Source organism: Primulina eburnea, chromosome 10 (assembly GCF_022965805.1).
Source record: "Primulina eburnea isolate SZY01 chromosome 10, ASM2296580v1, whole genome shotgun sequence".
In the NCBI taxonomy this organism is placed as follows: domain Eukaryota; kingdom Viridiplantae; phylum Streptophyta; class Magnoliopsida; order Lamiales; family Gesneriaceae; genus Primulina; species Primulina eburnea.
Genome location: NC_133110.1, coordinates 14,840,465 through 14,860,170, shown reverse-complemented (window position 1 = coordinate 14,860,170; position 19,706 = coordinate 14,840,465). Strand labels below are relative to the sequence as shown.

General features: G+C 37.3%; 1 protein-coding gene across 1 annotated transcript; it reads left to right on the top strand.

Annotated features, from left to right (window-relative positions):
- Positions 1-1,378: 1,378 nt before the first annotated feature.
- Positions 1,379-6,241, top strand: LOC140842922 (probable U3 small nucleolar RNA-associated protein 11). The gene is made up of 3 exons (XM_073211126.1): positions 1,379-1,500; positions 5,962-6,061; positions 6,119-6,241. The coding sequence occupies exons 1-3, from the start codon at positions 1,379-1,381 to the stop codon at positions 6,239-6,241; spliced, it is 345 nt and encodes a 114-aa protein (XP_073067227.1).
- The last annotated feature ends 13,465 nt before the right edge of the window (positions 6,242-19,706 follow it).

Here is a 19,706-nt window from a genome sequence, read left to right as displayed (position 1 = left end):
CTTTGATGAATGGCATACTGTCCGATTGTTTAATTCTTTTGCATATTTCAAGACCAAAGGGAATTATGGCAAAATGATGAATGCAGAAAAGAGAATTTTTCAGCTGGCAAAAACAGAAAATGTCATCGAGGCCCTGTGTAGAAGGAACTTCATCCTCGATCAGCTGAAATGTCAGAAATTAGAATCGGTTCTACAAGTTCTTCAATCGAACTTTGATCCTGTTGTTCCTACTGCTGTTCAGGATCAAAACATTATTATGATTCTATCTGACAGGTTAAAGCAGATGAGTGAGCAACTTCTTGCTCAAGAACAAGGCTTTGGAGAGCCTATTGTTTATCATGTTGGCCTTGTCCCCAATTTTCAACAGACTCAGACAGTTGAGGAAAAGACTACAGCCTCTCCAAAGGCTTTTGCTCTTAGTACTCCTGCATCTGCAACAAGGCCCATTCAGTCTTCATCCCTATTGTCCGTGCATGAACTGGCTTCAGTTGAGGAAGTCATTGAATCGATCGTCCCTACTGTTTCTACTACTCTTGAAGCAGCATCGGCTACTTCATTGCCACCATCTGATTCTCCTACCCCAGGGCAACAATTAGCAGAACCAGATGCTACTTCTTCTCTGCCGAACTTAGAGATATTTTCTGCTGCTCATCAAGCAGAGATGCACACTCTTTTGGATCAGCCCTCTGCACCTTCTACTGAAGAACCATCAGGTTCACAGGCTGTTATTGCACCAATGGAAGAGATGTTGGCCTCTGACTTGGCCATTCCTACTGAAGTTATTGCTCTTTCTCTGATTGCTACTGAACCTACTGATTCTGCAATTCCAGTAGAGAGCTCAGCAGATCCTACTTCTTCTACTGCCGTGGTGGATGCTGCCACTATCTCTACTGATTTGATTACCTCCCCTGCTGCTCCAACTCAGACGAACTCTCGTCTCATTGAGTTTCAGCAATGTATGCTACAGCGAACTCCTTCCCCAGAATCAGATCCTTTCAACTTGGAAATTCAGATTGAGTCTCTGCAAAGAGATCTCAACAACGTGTCTGAGCTGGTAAAACGGATGTCCTGTGAGAACATCTCGGAATTCGCTGGTGCTCAATCATTCAGAGATCGCATGGGAAAACATATTTCCAACACAGCAGAAAACATGGAGAAAATGCTTGCGGAAGCCATTGTGTTCAGTTAGGCTATAGCGCAACACCACAGCAACATGATTCTTACTCAAAATGATATACTCAATCGAATCACGGAGCATGATGATCTCTTCCGATCACTGTCTACATCTGTGGAACTTTTGGATGCCAAGATTGACTCTCAAAATCAATCTATCACTGCATTGGATAATCGCATCTCAAATCAAACTCCGTATCTGGAGATGCTAACTGATGGCATTCACAATATTTCCGGAAGACTGAATGATCTCTTTGCTCATGTTGTTGCCGCTGATGCCAAAAAGGGGGAAGATAGAGGAACTAGAGGTGATCAAGCAGGAGTTAGGCAACCTGAAGATGAGGCTGAACCTTCTAACAGAAGAGATCAAGAACCTCAAAATGAAGAAATCATTTACAGGGATATTGGAACCGATTGATCTTTTTACTTTAATTCTTTATTGACATTATCCTTTTGTTTAAATGATCAATCTGCTTTTTACTTAACGATTTTCTACTGTTTAGGTTTTGGCATCACCACAAAGGGGGAAATTGTTAGACATGAATTTTATTGTGGCGATGATAACTAAAACCAGTAGACCAGTAGACCAGCAGACCAGTACAATAGAATAACTTTTCAGTAGTTGCTGATCTACTATAACTAAACCAGTAGAAAAGGGATAACAATACAAAATCAGTAGAGAACGCTTTACTAACTTTGCTATCTTAATTGTTATCGTTAAAGAGTTCCTAGTACTAGTATTAATTGCAGCATTAAATACTATACGGAGTCATTTAATGCATATTACCCAATTAAGTATAAAACAAGACTGATTGTTTTATAGCTTTTCTGCAGGAACTTCTTTCGGTAATAAAGCTGATTGTATCAGTTATCTGAAGACATACTCTGATTGTGAACATTGAACTCAGTCGATTATATATACTTGGATCAAATCCTTGTTCGACACGACACTTCGCATAATATCATTTTCAAGGAACAAAGCTACTCTCTTATCAGACGAATCTCAAAATTCCTTGAGTACTTAGAAAGTTCAACACAAAGAAAAGTAGCACACGCTTCATAGCTTATCTGATCTTTTAAAGATCATCTTGTGCTACTGATTCTTACACTCTTCAATCTCAAACATCAATTATATTTTATCAAGAAGAGTCTGTAATCTGCAAAGAGTCTTTTTAGAACTTTTTGTTTCGTATATTTGTGAGTTGAGTAACTAAGAGTTTCAGTAGGCTGAGGTGTAAGTCCTTCTGAAGTGGGTGTGTACAAGAGTTGTACTGTAATATCCAAAGTCTTTTAGTTATATCTTCTGGAAACAGGAGAAGGGGAGACGTAGAAGAATTTATCTTCGAACTTCCATAAACAACTGCTGCCTACTGTTTTACTGTTTTTCAACTACTTCATCAGATTGTTTCCGCACGTTTCCATTGTAATCAGGTGAAATTATTCGCACAAGATTAACTATTATCCTTAACAGGATTTTAGTACCTCATCAGAACGAAAAACGAGTAGAGTTTATTCACCCCCCCTCTAAACTCAACTTCGATCCTCAACATAAGGACAGCTTAATATTTATCTTATCAGAGTAGCGCATCGGAAGCGTGGATTATTAGGATTTTAGAATTGAGAGTCTAAACTTTTTGTTTATAAAAGATAAGCGAATTTCGAGGACGAAATTTCTTTTAAGGGGGGAAGGATTGTAGAACCCGTAAATTTGACTACGTATAAGCCATGCATAATTTCTAGTAATTAAATTAAAATGATTTTTTTCTACATGAGTATTTAAATTCTTTTCTTTAAATTTATTTATTTTACGCAGTAGTTTAATTGTTACCTTTTCAATTAAATAAGTGAGGCCGGACTGGAGATGGAGTATTGAGATAAGTTAATAAAGACTTATTTTATCTAAGAAGTGGTGATTTAGCATGTTAGTAAATATAATTTAAAAAGTTGGCATGCATGCAAATTATTAAATTTCTTTGGTATGTTATTAAATTATTTTAAAGCATAAAATGCATGTTTATTCCATCAATTGATGTTTAATTATTTTTATGTATTTTATGCATAATTCATGCAAGGTAGAATTTAATTCATGAAATTTTTAAAGTTCGTGCATTAAGATTTTTAAGTTGGATTTCACGTTCGAACGAGGATCGGAGACCGGAGATTTTTCAGAAAATTATTTTAATTACACGATTAATTTTTATAAATTAATTTAGAGCATTTTAAGTGTATTTTTCTAAAATAGGATTTTATTAGGGTATTTTTACCCCTGAGATTTTTATTTTTAACGGTACGTAAATTTTATCGAATCGGGGGACTTTTTAATGGTTCGGCTAATATTTTCAAAATCTTTTCAACACGAAATATTTTTCGTGAACGTGTTTGGATTTAATGGGCCTACTTTTAAGCTTATTGGGCTTAATTAGCTTTTAAACTTTTAATTGTTATTTTAAAGCCCATTATCTATTATTTATCTATTTAATTAACACTTAAACATTATTTGCCCTAAACCTAATCTCATATCAGCCGACACCCACCTCCCAAAAACATCCTCTCTCGGTTTCTGAACACAGCAGCTGAAAGCTTGAGTTGTTGGTTTGTTTTGCAAAGAAAAATTTCCACCGAGTCACCATTTGCATCGTGGTTGGTTCCTCCTCTCACCAAGGCACACATGTTTCTTCCTTTGTACATAATACACGCTGATATTATACAAAATTTATGTTAATGCATGTAAAACCTTTGATCTAGCTTGGTGTTGAAAGTTTCTTTCGTTTTTGGTTGCAAACTCATGCATTCTTCTGATCCACTCACGTGTCCCTTGAATTGTTGCTAAGGGGTTGCCGAGTTCTTGCTGTTATGAGGCTAGGAACGGTGGTTTATTGCTGTCAATAGGCTGGAGTTCGAGGGATGGTGCGCTATGCTAGAGGCCGTGAGGTGTAGTGGTGTGCTTGGTGTGGTTTTTGGGGCACGTGTGATTTTGGAGTAAGTTCTACAAGTAGGTCCAGTAGGATTTGGACATGATCTTGGGTGAGTTGGCTTGTGACCATGTGGCTTAGGCGTGAGTGGAGGAATGGGAGTGGCCCTTTAATTGTACAAAAGAAGGAAATAATAGTCACGTATAATGTAGTAGTCTGTCTAGGATGGTTCGAAATTTTCACGGCTCGGGTCTTGAGATTCTAGGGTCTTTAGAATGATTTTAAAGTGTGATAAAAAGTTGAGGAAAAATTTGGTTGAGTTTCGGTTTGATTCGGGTTAAAACCGGGACCTCGGTCTAAGTTTTAAAACGAATAGATTAAGTTTGGTTTGGACTCGAGTTTACGTTTAGGAATACTTTTAAATATGTTTTGGAATATCCTAAGGAGTTTGGTAAGCTTCGGGTCAATTTTAGAAGTCTAGGGGTAAAACGGTAATTTTTGGGTTTCCAAGGGCAAAATGGTCATTTTGCACCCGGGGTGACATTTTGGTCCTAGCAGCGCCCTGAGCACGAATCATAATATTTTTAAATGTTCATGCATCATGTTTATGATTTTTTTTCGCTATTATAATAAATATGGTGTATGATTAATTTAAATGAATTAAGTGAGAAAGTGAAGAGAACTCCGTCTCCACCGTGTCGCGTCAGTATTTCGTTTGTTTTCTGTCAAAACAAACCCAGGCATGTTTATATCTCCTTTGACTCTTCAATCAAGTCATATAGATTTTTTAAATTATCGCAAGTAAATGATTTTAATACAGGAGATTGAAATTTTTCAGATTTGATTATGTCATTTAATTATATTACGTGCATAGAAATTTAAAATGTTCATTTTTGAGATTTATGCGATATTGCTTGTGTCCGTAGCACTATCATGGGAGACTTTGTAAATCCGGTCGCCAGTTACCGGTCAGTTTCAGTTTGTACCACCCAGTATACTGTGGCATTTTGTCTGATCAGACGAGCATATTTAAATCCGATCGCCAGCTATCAGTCCGGTCGCCAGTCACCGGTCATTTTGCAGTTTATATTAGTGCAGTGGCCACTTGCGGATACCATAATCTCACCAGAAAATTATTACTTGATATTTATGACAGGGCTCGATGGAGCAACCATTTTTACTACGATGTTCAGTTTAGTTATGCACATATTATAATTGTTTATGGCGAAGTATTTTCACTTTATGACTCCTGATACGACATCTTACCCCATGCAAAATTTTACTATTTATTTATGTACTCGCTATATACGATTTATGCATGCTGAGTCTTTAGGCTCACTAGACTTGATTGTTGTAGGTACTGCTGATGTCGGGGCTGAGGGCGGGGACCGGTGAGCCAGCTCGAGTCGGCAGTAGTGGAACTCGAGGACGTCATTTTCAGCACTTACGATTTTTATGCTCAAACATTTTATCCCTTGTTGAATTATTTTAAATTGTTACTTTGCAAACATTAAATTCTTCCGCTGCTATTTTTAAATATTAAACATTATTTATCAATTTATTATGATTGAGGTCTTTTATGAATTTAATACTTCATTTATTTTAAAAGAAAATTTTTAATTTTTCCGCAAATTTTCAAGTACGGATTTCCGGGTCTTTACACTTTTCTCTATCATTTATCCTTGCCACTTGACGAACAAATCCTTTTCCTTTTGATGAGTTTTGCTTTGGTTGATTTCCAAATTTCTTTTCAGTCTCTCCTTGACTTTAGGCCTTCATATTACTTTTGTTTCTCTTCTACATCGAGGAAGTTAGACTAGAATTTGTGGTTGAGAAGTTTAGTTTAATCGTGTATAGAAACATGGTCAACATGCAGGAAGACAGATTCTTCATATCGGGAGCTAGAGGCTAGAAAAAAACGGTTAAAGGATCTAGAGAAAATATACACGGATATGTCTATGCAGAAAGAGTTACATGTATCAATATTTCAGAGAGTACGTTTTACGCTTCATTTTTTCCTTGTTTCGCTGTAGGGTAATCATTTTAATGCATCATTGGTGCAGAAAAGGGGTAAGAAACGCAAACTGCGGGAAGATGAAATGGTTAGTCCCACTTCAAGACCCATGTATAAATGGCGACAGGAAAGGAAACATTGAATAGAATACTTATATAACGAAGATTTCTTGAATGAGAACCTGAGGAGGGGACGTGCAACAATATCCTGTAGTAATCTGGGAAGCAAAATTTTCGTAACTGTGTGGAAACTGCGTGAAATTTTTAATCGGAACAACCGTAAACGTTGAAACATAATTTTTCTGTGACTGATGTTGGAAACAAAATTATACTTCAATGTTTTCATAACCGGATCTGTAACGCCCCAGATTCGACGACTGTCCTCACTGTATCAAGATGGGTCTTTCCAGCGTGCTTATGTCCTCACTCACACGCACCCTGGAAAACTTCCCAGGAGATCACCCATCCCAAAATTGCTCCAAATCAAGCACGCTTAACTTTGGAGTTCTTATGTGATGAGCTACCGAAAAGAAGATGCACCATCGTGATATGAGTAATACCAATCAAATCTTTTAAGTCCTCTTCAACTGTATAGTTTATTACATTGAACAGTCTCGGAATCTCTCTCATTCCCATGTGGGTCGGTTCATTCATGTTCCCTCCACCTAGAAGCCTTCCAGGAGCCGCTCATTGTCCGTGCAACTGATGGCACCGGCGATCACCCCCCGCCCTCTTCGGCCCCGGGCCTCACATGCCCACCAGCTTCTGCTTGGTTCGTCCCCGAACCACACACCGTACTAAGAGAGTTCGGCTCTGATACCACTAGTAACGTCCCAGATTCGACGACTGTCCTCACTATATCAAGACGGGTTTTTCCAGCGTGCTTATGTCCTCACTCACACGCACCTTGGAAAACTTCCCAGGAGGTCACCCATCCCAAAATTGCCCCAAGTCAAGCACACTTAACTTTGGAGTTCTTATGTGATGAGCTACCGAAAAGAAGATACACCTTCGTGATATGAGTAGTACCAATCAAATCTTTTAAGCCCTCTTCAACTATACAGTCCATTACATTGAACAGGCTCGGAATCTCTCTCATTCCCGTGTGGGTCGGTTCATTCATGTTCCCTCCACCTAGAAGCCTGCCATGAGCCGCTCATTGTCCGTGCAACTAATGGCACCGGCGATCACCCCCCGCCCTCTTCAACCCCGGGCCTCACACTTTCTGCATAGAAATATCCGTGTATATTTTCTCTAGATCTTTTAACCGTTTTTTCTAGCCTCTAGCTCTCGATATGAAGAATTTGTCTTCCTGCATGTTGATCGTGTTTCTATACACGATTAAACTAAACTCCTCAACCACAAATTCTAGTCTAACTTCCTCGATGTAGAAGAGAAACAAAAGTACTATGAAGGCCTAAAGCCAAGGAGAGACTGAAAAGAAATTTGGAAATCAACCAAAGCAAAACTCATCAAAATGAAAAGGATTTGTGCACGGCGGACAGATAACCAACTATTTGATTCCATAAAGTTATGTTCTACAAGAAACAGAAAAGTCATTTGGAATAAAACTAAATACCCAAAATCAAAGTAGAAAGATACAGCATACAAAAAGGATTAAATTTTAGTAAAATGCAGCAACGATTGCCAACAAGCAAGACCCTTTAGGCTCGTGCACGAATGACATAATCTTTATGTTTTTCGAGCAGCCCAAATTTCCTTCTCAAATGCCTGGTACACACAACAAATCATCAATTGAGTGAACCGGAAATATACGTCAAAATATTTCAAAACGGGCAATAAAGAAATTAATGGCCCCAAAAAATAATCAAACTTACGGCTGAGCGCGCTCCTTGTGAGCTTTTCTTGGAATAGCATTCCTTAAAGACGACATCTTTATGCTAGCAAAAAAAATTCACAGAACTTTAAAATCAATTTACGCACTTCAGAAAGGCAAAAACCACTACAGAAAACATAAAGGGCTAACAAAAATCTTGAGTTGAAATAATTTAACCGTGAAACAGTGAAGATTATCGATACAGAAAAAAACAACGGATTTCTTTCGTATTTACACCAAATTCAAAATAATTATTAAGCACAGAAGACTCGCCTGTGGAAAGCAGTGAAGGCTTAGGGTTTAAGGGAGACACCAATGCAGAGAATCTTGATTTGATGAAAAGTAATTTATATTGTGGAAAAAAAATTATTCTAAATTAACTAAAATTCAATCATGCAAATTGGCTTCCGGATTGAGTGCAAAAACTTATGTGAGATGATATCATAAATCGTATTTTGTGAGATGGATCTCTTATTTGGATCTTCCATGAAAAATATTACTTTTTATGCTAACTAAGAGTATTATTTTTTATTGTTAATATCGGTAGGGTTGACCCGTCTCACAGATAAAGATTTGTGAGACCGTCTCACAAGAGACCTACTCTTGATTGAGTATACAAATACACACACAACACACAAAATTATGATATCACAGAAATAAAAAAACAAAATCTTGATATTATATAAAAAAAATTAGAAATAATTTTTATATGATTTTCTTATAATTAACTAGAATAATTACTTAAATATGATAGTATTTTATTATTTCATATTTATGAAATTGTTAGACATGATATCTTATTTTAAATGATTAATTTGGTTTATAAACATAAAGAAATATTTATTAGCATATGATAATTATAGACGAACCACAAATTTTATATAAATAGGCTTTGGCGATAATTTTTATTAAACAAAATAAAATATTTTATCATTTGTTTGAGCTGATTTTTGTTACATAAAAATTAGATAATGACATTAAATTTAATTACTTAATGTCTCTTAATGTTTAATAATCTAATATCATTGTGCATGCAATTATTTGATTAGAGTTTCATTAATTTTTAAATTAAACTACGAAGATTGATATTGAAAATATGAATGATTCTGTTGTTATAGTTTGGAATTATTATTTAGATAATGAAAAGGGTAAGGCGACGGTTTTAACAACGGTTTCGCGATCCGTCACCGGAGGCTGCGTCGGATTCTAGAAGCGACGGTTTTTCAACTCCCGTCGCTTATAGCGACGGTTCTTTTGAAGAAGACCGTCGCTATTTTTGCGACATTTTTAAGAAACCGTCATTAATATTAAGCGACGGTTTATACAAAACCGTCGTTAATATTAGCGACGGTTTTAAAAACCCGTCGCTATATTTAGCGACGGTTTCGTAAAATCCGTCGCTAATATTAATCGCCGTTTAAGAAGCGACGGTGTTTATCAATAAAATCCATAAAAAATAAATACTACACAAATATTAAAATTATGTATTAAATTTTCTGTAAAAAAAAACTTTAAAACCTGATTTGCGCGAAGATATGCAGCTTCACGTAACGCTGGAATATCGCACCGACGAGGAAATCTACGAAATAAATAGGAAAAAATGTTAGTACAAAATAAAAAAATCGAAACTTCAAAAAATTTGATAGAGTTTTGCTACTACCTGAGATAGATGAAAAATCGTTCAAGGAAATGTTCGCGAACCTCGGTATATATAGAATCATAGCGACGGTTTTTGCCCAAACGGTCGCTATATAGCGACGGGTTTTTCGAAAACCGTCGCTTTAGCAAAATCGTCGCTATAATAGCGACGGTTTGGCATATACCGTCGCGGATCTAGATCGGCGACGGTTTGTTCATAACCGTCGCGGATCTAGATGGACGACGGTTGATGCATAACCGTCGTTATTATTGCGACGGTTAGCTTGAACCGTCGCTATATAACGATGGTTTTATGAAAACCGTTGCTTATCAAATTAAGCGACGGTTTATTTAAACTGTCGCTCTATTGCGACTGTTTTGATAAAACGCGTCGTCTTTAAAATTAAGCGACAGTTGATTGAAAACGGTCGCTAACATAGCGACGGTAGAATACAAGACTGTAGAACCCGTAAATTGAACTGCGTATAAGCCATGCATAATTTCTAATATTTAAATTAAAATGATTTTTATTGCATGAATATTTAAATTCTTTTATTGAAATTTATTTATTATACGCAGTAGTTTAATTGTTACCTTTTCAATTAAAGAAGTGAGGCCGGACTGAAGATGGAGTATTGAGATAAGTTAATAAAGACTTAATTAAGAAGTGGTAATTTAACATGTTTATTTCATTAAATTATGTTTAATGATTTTAACATTTTATGCATAATTCATGCATGACAGGATTGGTTTCATGAAATTTTAAAAGTTTGTGCATTAAGATTTTTTAAGTTGCATTTCACGTTCGAACGAGGTCCGGAGACTGGAGAATTTTCAGGAAAATTATTTTTGTTTCACGAATTATTTTTATAAATTAAGTTAAAGAATTTTAAGTGTATTTTTGAAAAATGGGAATTTTTGGATATTTCTACCCGCAGATTTAATTTTTTTATCGGTACGCAAATTTTATCGAATCAGAGGACTTTTTAATGGTTCGACTATTATTTTCAAAATCTTTACAACTCGAAATATTTTTTAGGAGTGCGTTTGGATTTAATGGGCCTAATTTTAAGCTTGTTGGACATAAAACCTTTTATTTAGTTTTAATTATCAATTAAGGCCCATTAATCATTTGTTAGCTATTTAAATGATACTAATTAAACCTAAAACTCATCTTAACCTAACCCTAATCATTCCTCTTAGCCGACACCTCCCTCAGCTGCACTTTTCCTCTCGGTTTCCCCATCAGCAGCCTAAGGAAATCATCGGCCACTCCAATTCTTGCATAGAATAATTCTCCCGGGTCTCCCCCTCATCGTTTTACTCTCCAAACATCTTAAGGCATGTCTTGTATCATTTTTCTGCATCATACACGTTAATATATATACTGATGGTGGTGTGCTTGCATGAAAAGTTTCGATCCAAGCCTTTCCATGGAGGAAATTTTCGGTTTTCATCCATGTTATGCATTCCTTTTATTGTATTCATGTTTTCTGGTTATGATTGTCTAAGGGCTGCGGTTTCAGGGTTGTTAGTGATTGATGTAGGGGACAAGATGTCGTTTGAGGAATAAAATCAAGCGCTGATGCCGTAGGGTGAGGGATCGAGGGTTGTGTCCTAGTAGTGCACTGTTGGGGCTGTGGTTTGGTTAGGGTGTGGGTCAAGCGAGGTGATGGCTGAACCAGGGCACGGACCCAACCCTGGTGGGTCTGAGTCACGGACCAGCAAGGCCATGCCACTGCTGGAACCACTGGGCTAGCCGGCTGCACGCATTCAGTAGGGGGAAGCTCGGGAGGAGTGTTGGGAGGGTTGTGTTCGCTGCTGCCAAGCAATCTTGCATGGGACTGTTAGCGTGGTTCTGTTAGGTGGCTTGGGGACTGCTCTTGGTCCCTAGTAGGTTGTACGTGGCTGGTAAGAAGAGCTTAGCTTGAGGCGTGAGTTTTTGGGAGGAAATGGTCCATGAGGTGGTGAATTAGTATAGGACCGAGAGTTAGGTGAGCTTCTGGAATTTTAAGCCGTGTGTTATGGGGCTGATGTCATGGTTTCAGAATCATTTTAGTGTTTTTTAGGAAGCTCGAGTTTACGTCTAGGAATGTTTATAAAAAGGTTTTGAGACAATTTAAGAAGTTTCGTAAGCTTCGGGTCAATTTTAGAAGTACAGTGTTGAAACGACAATTTTTGGGTTTATAGGGGCAAAATGGTCATTTTGCACCCGGGATGAGATTTTAGTCCTAGCAGCGCCCTGAGCACCAATCATGATATTTTTAAATGTTCATGCATCACGTTTACGATTTTTACGCTATTATAATTGTAATAACCCGAAAATTCGTGTTTGAAAATTTGCGGAAAAATTTGAGAATTTTCTCTTTAAATAAATAAAAGGCCTCATTCATTTATTAAATTGATAAATAAAGTTTAATGTTCAAAATGGCAGTGGAAGTATTTAATGTTTGCAAAATAACCGTAAAACAATAATCCAACGATAGATAAAAATATTTGATCATAAAATAATAAATACTGAAAAATGAGGTCCTCGGGTTCCACTACTTTCGACTCGAGCTGGCTCACTGGTCCCCGCCCTCGGTCCTGACATCATCAATACCTACAACAATCAAGTCTAGTGAGTCTAAAAGCTCAGCATGCATATATCGTAAATAACGAGTAAATAAATAATAAAGTCGCATGCAAGTGAAAATATCCTGTAATGATTTGTAACGTCAAATATCATTTCAATGGTAATTATAGTACGTGCATAACTGAACTGAAAATATCATGGTAAAAATGTTTGCTCCTTGGAGCCCTGTAATGAAATAACTTGTAATGATTTTCTTGGTGAGATTATGGTCTATGCAAGTGGTCCCTGAACTGAACTGACCCGTAACTAGCGACCGGGCCGGTAAGTGGCGACCGGAGGAAACTGACCGGTAACTGGCGACCGGGTGAAACTAACCGGTAACTGACGACCGGACCGGTAACTGACGACCGGGAGCTGAACTGACCGGTAACTGGCGAACGGATGAAATAATAATCCCATGATAGTAAAGTGACCCCAAGCAATATCGCATAAATCTCAAAATGAATATTTTGCACGTGATATAATTAAATAACGTCATTAAATATGAACAATTTCGATCTTCTTTCATTAAAATTATGTACTTGCGATATTTAAAAATACCTATATGACTTGATTGAAGAGTGAAAGAAGATATAAACATGCCTTGGTTTGTTTTGACTGAAAACAAACGAAATAACGACGCGGCGCGACGGAGACGGAGTGCTCTTCACTTTCTTACTTTTTCTCTCTCTTAATTCCTTTAAACCAAGCATGCACCATGATTATTATAATAGCGTAAAAATCGTAAACGTGATGCATGAACATTTAAAAATATCATGATTGTGCTCAGGGCGCTGCCACGACCAAAATCTCACCCCGGGTGTAAAATGACCATTTTACCCCTGGAAATCCAAAAATTTCCGTTTCAACCCTGGACCTCTAAAATTGACCCGAAGCTTACCAAACTCCTTAAAATTTCCCAAAACATATTTAAAAATATTCCTAGATGTAATTTCGAGCCAAAAATACAACTGAACCGATTCGTTTTAAGAACTTAGCTCAGGGTCCCGGTTTTAGCCCGGATCGACTCGAAACTCAACCAAATTTTTCCCAACTTTTACCACACCTTATAAACATCTAAAATACCCTAAAACCATTAAAATTAGACCTTAAAACTTTCGAACAAATCCCTAAACGGCTGCTGGAAAAATCCAGCAAGTTACCAACCGTAACCCGAGTGCATCGAATTCACGTTCTAACCTTCCTAGACCAAACCATCGAGGACCAGCCATGATTAGACCTCGCCTAGGCCTCCCTAGGACCTACTGGAGTCACTTGAAACGAACCTACAGCCCCATGCAAGCCCTCAACCCTCGCACACTCCAAGACACACAAGGAAGCACCCCTCGGCCACTAGCCCTCACTCGACGCCAACGCTTAGACCACCCCTAGGATACGACCAGCTGCTGTTGAGCCCTTCTTGTCCATTCCTCAACCCCCTCAAGGGCTGCACCGTGGTTTTTTTAGGCTCTCCTACAGCTGGAACTCTTCCCACCACCCCGATCAAGCCGCAACGACCAAAATGAAACAAACTCGATCGGATATTCCCACAACTCACGCAACCTTCGTCTCCAACACTATTTTCCTTAAGCCATGGCAGCAATAAACCTCTTCACAATGACCCTTATCAGCAGAACACGGCAGCCCTTTGCACTAAGCAAGAAAAGCGTGAGTTTCATGCACAATAAATCAAGATTCACATCAAACTTTGCTCAAAAACATAAACACCATGTAGATCGATAAATTTATAAACAAATACATGATTTTCAGCATATTAATGGAGTGAGTGATGAGAAAACGAAAATACAAGCATGCCTTTGCGTTTATACGCTCGAAAACTAGAAGAACCGCGCGAAGGGGAGGCACCGGAGGAGCTAGGGACGACCTTGCTTGCAAGAAAACTAAGGGGCCGAAGCTTGCTTATGGAATGGGAGAAAAATGCTGCTGAAAAACGTGGGGAGTGGCTGCTAAAAAGTGGAGTGGGCGGCTGCCAAATGGAGGTAGGGAGATTAGGGTCTTAATGATAGGTTTAAATATAATATAATTAGTATAATGAGCCTTTAATTAAAATTAATGATGTTAAGTTGAATTTTAGACCCATTATGCATAAAATAATCCCATTAAGCCCAAAAACACTCTCAAAAATATTTTGTTTAGGTACATTTTTTGAAAATATTTCCCGAGCCCTCAAAAAGTCTATCGTTTCGTTAAAATTTACGTACCGATGAAAAATATGCTCTAGCGGGTAAAAATACCCAACAAATCCCATTTATTGAAAAATACATTTAAAACATCTTATAATAATTAATAAAAATTAATCATGTAATTAAAATAATTTTCTTGAAAATTTCCCGATCTCCGTTCCTCGTTCGAGCGTGAAATGCGTCTAGAAACACTAATGCATGAACTTCTAAAATTTCATGAAATAAATCCTATCGTGCATGAATTATGCATAAAATAGATAAAAATAATTAAACATAAATTAATGAAAGGAACATGCATTTAATGCTTTAAAAACAATTAAATAAAATACCAAAGAAGTTTAATAACTTGTATGCATGTCAAATTTTTAAAATATATTTACTAACATGCTAAATTACCACTTCTTAAATAAGTCTTTATTAACTTATCTCAATACTCCATCTCCAGTCCGGCCTCACTTATTTTACTGAAAAGATAACGATTAAACTACTGCGTAAAATCAATAAATTTAAAGAAAAGAATTTGAATACTCATACAATAAAAATAATTTTAAATTTAAATACTAGAATTATGAATGGCTTAAATACGTGATTTAATTTACGGGTTCTACAATCCTTCCCCCCTTAAAAGAAATTTCGTCCTCGAAATTCGTTTATACTTGATAAACAAAAAGTTTAGACTCTTAATTCTAGAATCCTAATAATCCACGCTTCCGATGCGCTACTCTGATAAGATAAATATTAAGCTGTCCTTACGTCTCCTCAATCCTAAATAAATTTGTCTATCAAAATCCTCGTTAGTGAAGCGCAACTTAAAACAACTTATGGTGACTTAGTTCTATTCAACGATAGCCCCGAATTTTGACTTATCCCGCAATTCCTCATACTAGAGATTGATGTCCAAATTTAACGCACTTTACTTTCCTCATATTATACCCAAGATGTTCATTGACGTATTATATTCCATTATTGAAATCTTAACAACATCCTTTCTTAACTTTATTGAACTCAAGATACGTTAAAGCTTTAAATCCAAGTATTGGCATTCATGCAGTTCGACTTAGGAGGTCTTAGCACCAAAATTTTTTTTTTCGACTTCTGTCCTGTGATAAAACACCTAAAAGTTAAACCTTATCTCAATCTCATAATAATATTAGACTAAGATCCTTGAATCGAATTTTTATCTTACCGCACCAAGATTACCTAACCTAACTATTTAGAGGTATATCCCAATATAACGTTGTTGCAAATCTTAAGTTCGAGTAGTCTTAATCCATAAAACCCAAAATATACGATACCGATCTTCTACATAAATAATAAAATTATTCTGTCACCAATTACAAGCTTAAACTATTTCTTTTTCAATTAGAATAAAATTGAGACCTAAAACCCTTGGACTTTCCTTATTGAAGCGAATGTCGCAATCTTATTGAAGCGAATGTCGCAATCTTAAGTATCCTTAATGCTTAATTAATACCAGCGTATAAACTTAATAAGTTAGCCCATGGTAGCATTAGACTAACTTTAATAAATCAATTTCACTTATAACCCATAGAATTCTAGAATCCTCACAAGCTTTTAGATTTCTTACTTGATAAAAAAAATCTTAATATTCAGCAATTGATAACTTATATTGAACACAACTATAATTCCCTTTTGCTTTTATTTCACCCAAAATTTCCGTATGAGCAAATATCCCATAAATTTGAAATTCGAACTTACCTAATCCAAATAGCTTTGAATAAAATAATTCCAATACACATATCCGTTTAGTCCCAAGTTTGTTAATGACTTCCAATATTTCTCAAGACAAGGTATCTGCCTCACCTCTTACATGCGTCTACCAATTAAACTAACCATCATCGTACCCAACTTTCCTAAAAATTTTAAATTCTCACAAGGTATAATCTTAAATAGTAAGATTATGACTAAAACTTGTGACACATCAAACTTATGTTCCCAAAAATTTACTAACTCAATGTTTATCCTTATAACTTAACTAACCGATCAAATTTACCTTAAATCGTCATCACTTTAATTTCTTAATTTGCCACAACATTATTTCACTAACGCTTAAATTTTCACGCCTAAGATTGATCCATCCTACAATGTCCTTGGTTGCTATTCATTATAACATTATAAACCAAATATCTAAATATTCTATATTTCCTTCGAGCCTAAATAACCGAAAATTCCTACCACTTAAATCGTTCAATTCTCACTTACTACTAAATAAGTTCTCAAATTTCTTAAAATTGTAAAATTAATTCTTACTTTCCTCGAATGTCGTCCAATTTTCCCTAAATCTCGAAAATTCCTCAATTACCAATGAGTCCTCAGTATTCCCAATTTCATTTTATAGATTTACCGTATCATAAGATTCAATAGTCTTAAGTTTATTAACCCAAAATTAATTCCCATAACACGTCTTATATTTCTATAAATACTTAAAATCCCAAGTGTTCCTCAAAGGTTCGCAATTACATCCTTAAAATTTTGAAACTTGCAATCTGGCCCTTACAGTTTTCCAAATTTACATTTGGCCTTACAATTCTTCGAAATTTGCATCATTGTCCCCATAAAATTTTCCATCTTTACCTCATTAAACTTTTAAATTCTCGAACTCAAAATTAAATCTTAAAATTTGGTAAATTCGAAAATAGTCCCTTAGGATTTTTGTTTTGCACTTATGTCCGCAAATTATTAGTTATTACAATCAGGTCCCTAAAATTCTCAATTCATGCAATTCCATCCTTAGATCTAACTAGGTAGAGCATGTATCCTAAACAAATTCTATGTTCTATACTTCCAAATATCGTCGTAGTCTTCGAATCATTAATCCTTACATGCAATTCTCAAAAATTTATTTCGACTAGCAACCACGAACCATCACTAATTTCTTACAAATTCTACATCGGACTCGGTCTGCGTCCCCCAGCTCCATAAACTCAAAGATGACCTCGAGGGATTTGATCCATCCCTCGGCAACCATGGGGTCAGATGTCCCAGAGAATTCCTTTGGACGCATTTTCATAAATCGTTCGTAAACAGCCTCGGGCCCTGTCGGCCTAGTCACCACCGCATTGTTCTCCGCAAACTGTGCGAAGAACTGTGTCATCCCAGCTAGCATCTGGGCACTCATGTCCGGTGGGGGCGGTGGAGGAGGAGGAGGAGGTGGAGGTGTCTGCCTCTCTTGTCTCTGGTCGTCATCGTCCTCGCGGCGGTGCTTGCCACCACCTCTCGGGCGTCCTACTTGACATCTAGGGGGCATACTGTTCCAACATAACCCATACGTAACTAACATGCATAATTCCATAATTTATTTTAAGTGAACACTGAAATACTGAAAATCTGGAAGCATGCTGACAAAATAATTCATGCTTTAAATAAAATGCTGAACAAAATGCTGAACTGTAAAACTTACAGACCAAAGACGTGGCTTCGTGAGCTTCTCGCGGTCAGTAGTAGTGTACCCTATACAGAACCACCGCTCTGATACCAACTGTGAAGGCCCGAAAATATTTACTTGAAAATTTGCGGAAAAATTAAAAATTTTCTTTTTAAAGAACTTAAATTGCCTTATTCGTAAAATCAACTGATAAATCAAGTTCAATGTTTAAAAATATAGCAGCGGAAGAAAATAAAGTTTGCCAAAAATTACAGTTTAAGAATATTCAACGACTGATAAAATGTTTGAGCATTAAAAAAATATGGCAAGTGCTGGTACTGAGGTCCTCGGGTGCCACTACTGCCGACCCAAGCTGGCTCACTGGTCCCCGCCCTCGGCCCTGGCCTCATCAGTACCTACAACAATCAAGTCTAGTGAGCCTAAAGACTCAGCATGCATATATCGCAGGTAACGAGTAAAAATATGAATTAAAATATGCACGGGATAAAATATCATGTCATGAGGCATGCTGAAAATAATCTGTACTCATGCTGAAAATAAACTGTACTGAGCAATTATAATACGTGCATAACTGAACTGATAATCACAGTAAAAATGTTTGCTCCTTGGAGCCTGTACTGAAATAACTGGTAAAATTTTCTGTTGAGATTATGTTTTACGCCTGTGACCACTGCACTAAGCTGAAACTGATCGGTAACTGGCTACCGGGGAGGCTGAAACTGAACTGAGCTGGCCGGTCACTGGCGACCGGGTGGTACCATACTGAACTGATCGGTCACTGGCGACCGTATAAAATAACACTCCCACATAGTGAATGAACCACAAGCCATATCGCATAAATCTCAAAAATATCATTTTCTGTTTTCATGCACGTAATATAATTTAACTGGCATAATGAAAAATCCTGTAATTTACCAACTGGATTGGATTGGATCGTCCCCAGGCTCGCTGCAACCTAACTGTGTCATGAAAAATATGCAATGGATAAAACTTGACCAACTATGCAATTTACGTACAAAAGATGCGACTATGACGCCTAATGACTTCGTATTTAATCATGACTCTGAACCAAACCCGAACCAACACTGAACCGACATATGGTCATGATTAAAATACGCTTAAAATACTGAAATAATGCTCCTATAGGGATGAGGGTCGAAATCTAGGTGAAATGGAGGCCAAAACATGAAACGCTCTTTCGAGAGTCAATTTGGCACATCGCACCGTAAATTCTCGTACGACCTCAAAAATGATCCGAATCACGAACGGTCAAAAACACGACCTTTCTAACTCAATGGGGCACTGTCCAGTCCAAATCCATAGGCTAAAAGCCGACCGAGAACTCGAACGAGCCGCCGAACCGACACAGCAACTTGCTGTAAATTCCAGCAGCTGTGCACTCGCTAGTCTTGTGTTGGTTTCGAGTCTATCGGCCATTGGGGCGTGAACCACCGACCAGAGACCCTTACCAACATCCTAAGGAATGATTTGAACCATGGCTAAGGGCTTTTGGCCAGCCAAAGTTCGAACCATACCAGAAACAAAACCGAAACTCCAACCGAGAACCAACGTGCATGGGGGTGTAGTGTTTTACTTTGATCGATGTCTTGAGTCGTTCCAGTGGCCATTTGATTGACCATGGCACGATCTAGACATCTTGAGGCATGATATGAACCGTGGATAAGGGTCATAGGCCAACCAAGATCCATACCAAGCAACCAAAACCGAAATACATATGCTGAAATGGGAAGGGGCCGAAGGGACATGGGGGCTGTTGTGATGTTTTTATTAAAAACCGAGGAGCCATGGACCAAGCCACCAAAAGGGCGACTTAGTCACGTCTTAGACTTGCTAGGGGAGTGATCTAACCATGGCTAAGAGCCCTTAGGGCAGCCAAGATCAGATCAAA